The sequence below is a fragment of the Scomber scombrus genome, chromosome 7 (assembly GCF_963691925.1).
Source record: "Scomber scombrus chromosome 7, fScoSco1.1, whole genome shotgun sequence".
NCBI classification, from domain to species: Eukaryota; Metazoa; Chordata; class Actinopteri; order Scombriformes; family Scombridae; genus Scomber; species Scomber scombrus.
Genome location: NC_084976.1, coordinates 25,110,226 through 25,119,209, shown reverse-complemented (window position 1 = coordinate 25,119,209; position 8,984 = coordinate 25,110,226). Strand labels below are relative to the sequence as shown.

The 8,984-nt window shown below is 38.1% G+C and overlaps 1 protein-coding gene across 1 annotated transcript; it reads right to left on the bottom strand.

The window, feature by feature from the left end:
• Positions 1-335: 335 nt before the first annotated feature.
• On the bottom strand, positions 336-8,502 carry LOC133983250 (lysosomal thioesterase PPT2-A-like). Its single transcript, XM_062422264.1, has 9 exons — positions 8,338-8,502; positions 6,816-6,969; positions 3,111-3,206; positions 2,834-2,941; positions 2,622-2,705; positions 2,436-2,520; positions 1,319-1,373; positions 989-1,152; positions 336-349 (listed from the first exon to the last, which is right to left on the bottom strand). The coding sequence occupies exons 1-8, from the start codon at positions 8,500-8,502 to the stop codon at positions 1,009-1,011; spliced, it is 891 nt and encodes a 296-aa protein (XP_062278248.1). The 3' UTR covers positions 336-349; positions 989-1,008.
• Between the last annotated feature and the right edge of the window lie 482 nt (positions 8,503-8,984).

Here is an 8,984-nt window from a genome sequence, read left to right as displayed (position 1 = left end):
GGGTATGGCAGAATAATACAACACAATAATATCATGATTTTTTTTCATGGGGGATGTCTTAAAGAAGAGGAAACTACAGATCTGTGTTTGTGTGTAAATGAGTATTGCATGTGGTTACTGTCTGTATGAAGAAAATATATTGAAAAGAGGGAATTAGGGGTGGCACCGCGGTGGTAGAAGTTGTCAGCTGGGACCTTTCTGTGTGGAATTTGATCTATGTGAAACTGCCTGTACTGTGTATGTGTAAATCTGAGTATGAATGGTTTTCTCTTTGTATGTGTTAGCCTGTCTGATCTGTGACAGACTGGACCTGAGCTTTGAAAGGCTCCAGCCCCTGCATCGCGTGACCCTGAAAAAAAACATAAGCAGATATAGAAAATAAGGGACATAGATGATAGCCTTTTTTTGTCTTTATGAAATCATCTGCACATCTTTGCACCAGCATGAGCAGTTGTATGCATAATGTTGTACATTAATAGTCTACAGGCGACCTCTCACCCTCTAAAAGTGCAATACTTTTCTTCAAAAGCTCCCAGGATATGCGCTGCTAGACGCGCCCAATTAACCACACGTTCTTTGTTGTTTTTTAGGTTGTTTATTCCTGATCATGACAGACAATGTGTTATTGCTTTCTTACCGGAGTGGAGGAGAAACAGGCCAGTGCGTTACCTGCCGATTGATTCTGTTGTGGATTTAGTGGCTGCTTTGCTGCGGTCTAAAAACAGTGTGACTGCATACCTGGGAACCCAGTTCACTGACTGGGCACAGCTAATATTCACTGACTGGGCACAGCTGATATTCATTAAAAGGCTCTCAGGCTCGTTCAATTGTGGGGTGGAGTTTGTTTTACGCACAGTCCTGTCCTCAACCACTCGGCATAGATTAATTAATTGATTTAAATAATGTGTAAATCAACAAACAACTCAAAATTGATAAACCAATGCAAAATATCCAATAAATCACGAAATCAACTATTTGGCTTCAACACCCTCTGTCGGTGTGTTGTTTTCATGTAAGCCAGTTCTCTATGCAGCTCCTGAACACCGTGAAGTTGGAGTGCCACTGAACGTGCTTCACACCAGAGTGAACACACACCGACACGTCTCCACGATCGCTCAGCATCTTCAGTCCAAACGTGTCGTTCTTGTAAAACTTTCAAAGGGAGAGAAGAGTAGAAAAGAGACATGTAGGTGGACGGAAGGTCTTGACAGAATAAAGTAAAAATAAACATCAGTTTCCAGCTAATACAATTTACCAAAGGTGTAGAATTGGACTCAGTTGCAAAGAAACATGTACAGTATGTTAGTTTCCAACTTACCTCCTGGTTCCTCATTTGCACAACAGTTTCATTGCTGTCATAGAATCCAAAGTGGCTGTGTAAGAAAGAGGAACAAGTCAGTCCAGGTAAACAGGAGCCAAACCTTTGCTGCTATTTGACCACAAACACTCGACACTTGTTTGAAATTCTCAGTTAGTTTTAGAAATTGTCTTACACCTGAGTAATTATCTAAGCTGATTCGAGGAGCGTCCAAATTAATATTTCCCTTTTTTCTTTAAACTGGCACGTATTGAGATTAGTTTGAGAGGTGAATATGTTTTTAATTCAACCATTAGAATCTGAGTGAGAAAAACTGTTCCAGGTTTGATTGGCTTTGCAGAAAAACTCTTTACTTAGAGAGTAACTCCTTAGAGAAATGAACATTTTGGGGGCTTTCTGTAGTCTGTGGGCAGCAAGACCCTGTTTACACCTGGCATTAACCTGCATCTTAGGTGAACTGCACTAAATGCAAGTGTAAATGACCACCAAGACGGATTGTGATCTGATCACTCAAACCACTTGTTGATGTGGTTTGGGACACATTTGTCCACATGTCGTTTGTAGTGTAAACAGTAATGAATCCTGATGCATCCCCAGCAAGGACAGGAAAATATGCCAACAATGCAGGACATGGTGGCTATTTTGGTAAAAGTGCGCCAGTGGTTGAAACAAATGGAGATAACAAAATCAGCACAAGATGAAAGACATGAACAGCAATGTGTCTCGATTGTCCACTTGTGATTGGATCCCCTTTAGTTGTGACACCATTTTATAATTTTGAATCTTATTCTTACATTACTCAAATTCCATCTTAATGGATTGACAAAATCCCCACTTTGTAAGAAATATTCTGATCAATTAATTTTGTTTGTTATCTAATTGGGGAAATTATTATGTTGAATGTTGAATAATTGTATTTCATTTTTCCCTAATTATTCTCTTTATAGTACCCGCTGTGTTATTATTGTTAAAAGAAAACTACATAAAATATGTGGAATATAAAATAGGAAGGCTATAATATCATTTCTTGGGCTTACAGTATTTATCACAGACACAGTCAAATGAAAGAGCCTCAGCAGTGTCAGCAATGATTGGAACATTTTCATGAGATATAAACCTGGACTCCCACGGTGTGATGACGCCATCATCTGGTCCTCCAATCAGCACAAGCTTCTTGATGCGCAGGAAGTTTTCTCTCCATGCTGAGGGAATGACAATGAGAAATGCACGTTTTTTTATACTGTTACGATATGTCCATAAGTGTACAGTACATAATGCCCAGGACAGCGACTTATTCCATTACATTTCATCTCATCGTGAGGTTTTTCACCATTGAGCAGCGGCAGAAAGGTGTTGCCCTGCAAGTAGCTGGACCTGTGGTGAGGGTCTGTGGAAAAAAGATAAATATATATCTGTTGCAGTGTCTTTTGATGCCAATGTGCATGTTATCTTAAGTTAAAAGGTAAATGTTTTCAGCTTTTGAACACAGTGAATACCCCCTTCCCTTATTCTCACCGTTCCAGTAGTCGCAGATAGACGCTATCTGTCCCACTATGTTGTAGCAAAAAAAAAAGATTGTTTTCTTGAGGTAGCCAGGAAATACCCGATTCAGGTTGTCTGTGTCTGTGGAGTGAACCGGTTAGAAAAATCAGTAGTGACATTATTCACTACAAATCAACACATTTTGACTCAGCTGAGAGTCCTAAAGTCAACATCCATCATCAGAGGTACATTTTCATCAGACGTAATTGGGATCTAGACACATTTTGTACATGAAATGAAGCTCCTTTACCTCCATACTGCCCAGCCTGTGGTGATGACAGTGAGATGAAGGAGTGGACGTTGTGGTTTGGAGTCGTAGAGAGAAGTGCTCGACAAATTAGACCACCTGAGTGGGGAAAAAAGAGGACATAAGACTGCTTTCAGATCCTTAGGCAGACTTTCAAGAGCTCAGAGCATTAAATCTCACCAAAGTCTTATGTGGACTGTAGTGGTTCATACATTACGAGCATGTCAGATAAGTAGGTCATGAAGAGCTTTAAAAACAAGTAAAATAATTCTTAATAAATACAGAAACTGACAAGCAACCAATGTAAGGACTTTAAAATAGACGTAATGTTTTCCCCACTTCTGGTCCCAGTTAATCATTTCTGATTTCACACCAGATAAGATCATTACAGTAGTCGAGTCTACAGGATATTTTGTGATAATGATGACAGCAGGTTGAAATGCTTTGTAATGCTTTGTAATGTCTTTATGGGAGTTGTCACAGATCTGGCAATATTTTAAGAAAAGTATATAGTCAAATCATTTTTATCCTATGTACATTTAGTTTAATTGAGAACTTTTTTACCTTTTTAAGATATGGGGATAATTCAATTTGTGTTTATCTAATCTTGTGCCTTTTTTCAGACTTTTGAGACCCATGTGTGTCCCTTTTCCCCCTTTCATTTACTGCTGCATCAATACAATCCTGATTATTGAAATAAATCTTGAGTTAAGAGTCATGGCCTTCCTTTTCCACACATTTTGACTGGGGCGCATTATAGTCAACGTTCTTTAAACCTCCTACTTTAGTCATGATAACAAATGTTTAAAGCCCTAGTCTTGAGAAAAGTGGTGTGATTAAAGGTTACTGAAGTGTTAATACTGATTATTTTGTTTGGGTTTGTAAACCCAAGGAAAAAGAAATGACTGATTTATGACCTACAAAGTGTGTGCTTATCACTATCAGCCACAGCCAGTCTGTTCTCCATTCGCTGTTAGCAAAAAGTGTCACATTGACTTTCATAGTTTAGATATTCATTTGTCCTATGTATCAGCAGCAATTCATAGAGAATCAATAACTTAAGTTTACAGCACTGGAAGCTGACACAATTTATACATTTTAGACACATTTTGATTTTTTATGTGTGCCATTTCTCTGGTCTTTTTTTAGTGGAAGGCATGTGGTACAAAGATGTTTACATCAAAGTTTGTGTACTGTGTATGTTCTGACAGTGTTGTGTGGATTAAATATTTGCTTTCAGCTATTATGTAGATGTGCAGTCTTTGTGACTTGTATTTGTTGTTTTATGCACTGTACTGCATGTTTGCCTACAGAGTAGGAGAAACCTTATCAAAAGAAAATAAAAGGTGCAATTTGCACTACTAGATTTAATTTTGTTAAATTGACCTTTAACCAACAAACAGTGCTGTTTCAGCTCCTGTTGTCCTTGGTTCAGTATGTGTAAGTCACACCACATTTGTCTCAGTGAGTTTATCTGCTTTTTCATTCAACACACCCTCTTTTGTATGAAGCTAACATTTCTCACGTAACCAAACTTCTCTTGGGTCACTGTTTGTTGAATCCATTTGGTGCTATGATAGAAAAGTGTGCCACAATTAAATTCTTGGTTTTTGGAGGGACTGACATTGAGTGACCACACACAGTACTGTGCAAAGGTCTTAGCATTACAATGCAAAAGCCAAAGTCCTCAGGAATAGGAACAAACAATCCTGCAACAGATGGTTTGGCCTCCACAGAGCCCTCAAGATCAAGTCAGTCTGGGATTACATGAAGAGACAGAAGCAACTGAGGCACTTTAGCCCACGATGTGGAAAACCTGCCTAGTACCTTGACAAACTATGCGTGCACCAAAGAGAACTGGTGCTATTTTTAAAGGCAAAGTGTGCTCACAGCAAATGAGTTCATTTGGGTTTCTTGTTTACTGAAATGTGTAAAAAGTTAACTGATAAAAATGAATGTTATCTTTGGGTTTTTTTTGTAATATAGATTGCTATCCATTAGACTTATTTGTGATTTGATTTAGTCATTGTGTTACAAAGAGCTACAACAATTGACAGAAAATTAATCGTCAGCTATTTTCACGTATTAGCTTCTTTCCAATTCTCTTATTTCACTATTCCCCTCACTCGAGTTTCTCCATCCATTTCTCCACCTGTACTTCACTTCTTTGTTAGTTCAGTTAGTATTTTAGTCGCTGTTTCAGTTCAGTCTTTGTTGGTTCTTCATTCTGCTTTGTTCAGTTTTGCTTTGACCCACCAGCTTTTGTGTCTGCACAAATCCTGTAGTTATTCTTCCTCACTCAGCCTGCAGTCTCCTGCATTTGGATCAACTTGCTCCATTTCACTTAACACTCTTGTAGGTACTAGATAGGCTTTGAGTCATGTTTTTGTTTGTGTTATGTATCGAGTCTTACTGAGTATGGCTGGATGTATACTAGTTAAGTTTTGTAAATATATTCATGTGGAGCAAGAGTAACGACTGTTACTTTGCAGTACAATACAAATGAAAAGTAGCCTCTTAGCTTAATCTAAATCGCTTATTCGGAGACAATTCCAATATCCATTTATTTTGGGACTGTGGGAGGAAAACACTCCCAATGCTCACACGCTGTATTTGTTTGTATTTACTTGTGTGCGCACTAATGTTTGTGTAATATATTTTCTACCTATCTTGTAGAAGTGTCAAACCTTAGTCCTAACCTATCTCAATTTTAGAAATTGTGCTCATAGGGTCCAATTTTCAAAATAAAGATGTTTCATCAATTTACTGCAAACTAAAAAAAAACAGGGTCAGCTAGTATTTCAGTGCTCCGGTAATGGTTGGCCTCTGGGTCTCAACATATAATAAAGCTTTCTAAAGTGTGCTATGTGAACTGTAGTCAATGGGCCCCCAAACATGATGGTCCATTCATGAGGCTAGATATTATGGAATAGTCTGACACGGATGAGCCATTCATTTAGAATATGAGCTCCTACCCTCGGGCAGACGATAGAGTCCCTAACTGCAAACTCAACTGTTTTAAGAATTCATTTGTTCCAACCTCCATCAAATTCCTAAACAATGCTGCTTGAGGCCGAAGATTGTGCAATAATTTTATAGTGCTTTTATTATGGTGATATTTTAGCTTGTGTTTTTCCCATTGGTGTATGTACAGTATGTGTTGTGTGCAATGTTATGTAATTGTTGTTGGGATGGTATGGCTGGTGATGTACTGTTTGTTGTCATTGTGGCTGTCAAGGCATTTATGGCGCAGTTGCTGAGTCCAAGACAAATTTCCCTAAGCGGGACAATAAAGTATATTGTAATAATTGTATTAGATCTTCCCCCTCCATTGATGTCTTTAAAACCCGTCTAAATACCCATCTCTTCTCCTTAGTCTCTCAGTTATCTTAACCTGATCACTTAATAATGCATGGGCTAGTTGATGTTATACTCAAGTAGAGCAAGTAATCAAGTGGCCCCCGTCCAGCTTCCTTTGATCAGTACTACAATTATTTTCTACCTCAGCACCTTTTTCATCGAAGCCCTCCAGGCTTTTACTGGTTGAACATTTCAACTCTAAAGCTTAAACTGTTTATTACTAGTCACTTTTAATAATAATTCAGCATCCCATACTGGTCCTGGAGACTGTGACTCTGTTGCATGGCTTTGTGTGTGTGTGTGTGTGCGTGCGTGCGTGCGTGCGTGTGTGTGTGTGTGAGAAAAAACCTTGTGAAAAGCACAGAAGATGAATGCCACCAGGAGCCTTTTCCATGATGGGGTTGATGGCTTTCCTGAATTCTCGGACCTGCTTCCACAATCGCTGCACACTGAAAATGCTGTCATACATGTCAATCACTTTCACCTCAGTGCCTGGATGCTCCTTGGAGTAAAATAAACATTAAAAAAGTAGCTGTGAAAAATTGATTAAAAGAAGGGACAGAGTAACAGAAGCACAGTAATAACTGATTAAATCAACTAATTTAATCAATCAGGTTTCTATGGATCGTGATTGCAGACTCCCTGCTGGTCTGTAGTCCTGCTTGACGCCCACTGCAACTATATTCATATTTTAATTTTTATTATCATAGTTTTTATTGTTATCATTGTTGCTGTGATAATTGACAATGTTGTCAGCCAACTGGGTCATGTGGGCTGTGTGGTTTCCCCAAAATGACACTAATCTTGAAGAATAGAAAATGAAAGGAGAACAGAAAACATTATCTCTAAACTCCTTGCTGACTCACACATCACCTGACTTATATCAATTATTGTCTTTAAAATAATCAGTAATGCCATCCACTGTGGATCTCAAGTCCAAAATGAGTTCATCATTCCCATCGTGGCAGAAAAATTGACAAAAGTGACACAACAACCACCAAACTTTACCATCTTTGAGTATAGATAAACTTCTCCCAAACTTGAATAGTTTTGAATATATTTGCGCTGGTGTTATACACAAGTCCATTTGATGCTACTTGACACTGATGTGTATATAAAATGCTTCAAACTATAGTTTCCACCTCCAGCAGCTACAACAGTAACATGCTGCTTACACAGTGATGCTTCATATTAATAATCTAATTATGTCATATATAATAATATATCAGTCAGAAGGACCAAACCACTACTTTTACTGCAATAATTAACTACATTTTGTTACTAATACTAATGTACTTTTTTACTTGATTTTTCCTGAACCACTTTTACTTGTAATGGAGTATTTTTACATTACTACATTGGTATTTGTGCCATGTATTGCGGTATTGCTGCTTGGACATTTTAAATTTCCCCTCGGGGATTAATAAAGTAAAATCTATCTGTCTATCTACTTTTTGGTATAAGATCTAAATACTTGGTCCTCCACTGCATTCAAAATCCTAAAGTAAAAGTAAAGAAGTATTACCAGCTCATTTTACTTAAGGTATTAAAATAAAATTAAAAGTATTCCTTTTGCAGAATATTAAGCCATGTGACAGATATAATAATTCAGTTTGATTACTTTTTCAGATCTTTAATAGTTTTTTGTATTATAGATTATCATCTATTATTTAATATCATTTTGCGACCTGAAAACTAACTATATCTATCAAATAGCCTAAAGGTAGTGGGCAAATATTGCTACATTGCTAATATTGCTCTGAATTGTGGTGGAGTAGAAAGTACCATAAAATGCAAATAAGTAACTGTAGCCTATACTTGAGTAAATCTTCTTACTTACATACTACCTCTTGCATTTCAGATGTCCTACCGTGGTTATGTAAGTAGACAGATTTATGAACTGCTTTGGTCCATCAAAGAGACCATGCACGATGACGACAGGCTTGTACGCGTCAATGCAAAGCCCTGTCAGTCCCAGCAGCAGCAGCAGCAGCAGCGGTGTTGGTGTATCTCCGATGACCTGCGGAGTCTTCATCTTCAGCCGGTCACAGGTGAGACCTCTGGCCGAGCAGATGGAGGATCGGGAGAGGAGACCACTGACAGAATGAGACTTTGCCCTGGGGTGCAGGTCTTTAACAGTGGTGATAGGTATAGAGACATACTGATGGGAATGTCAAGAACAAGCGAGAAACACACAGACAGACTAACTCCTTTTTAGATGTGGGAGATGTGTAACGTTACTCGTTTTAAGTTACATGAGTTAAGTTAATAGAAGTATCTGTTCTTTTACAACCATCTTAAATACTGTATTTAGTGTTAAATCGGAAATTTGGAAAGTCCGCCATAATTTCGCCAGCCAACATTGGCTAGTAACGTTAATAGTAACAACGTTTACCATAAGAGTGTTAGTTAGATGTTGAATCACAACAGTCTGAGCCGATAAAGGCGGACTGGTGACAAGACGCTGTGTTGTGCTTTCAAAATAAAATCAACTGAGTTAAAGATTTCAAAATCAAA

Bases quoted from the DNA above. Each gene is read 5' to 3' on its own strand.
- LOC133983250 (XM_062422264.1), bottom strand. From the start codon at position 8,502: ATGAAGACTCCGCAGGTCATCGGAGATACACCAACACCGCTGCTGCTG. The intron at 2,521-2,621 runs GTAATGGAATAA...TCATTCCCTCAG, and splicing joins ACCTCACGATGAGATGAAAT to CATGGAGAGAAAACTTCCTG. The intron at 1,153-1,318 runs GTAAGTTGGAAA...TCCCTTTGAAAG, and splicing joins TGCAAATGAGGAACCAGGAG to TTTTACAAGAACGACACGTT.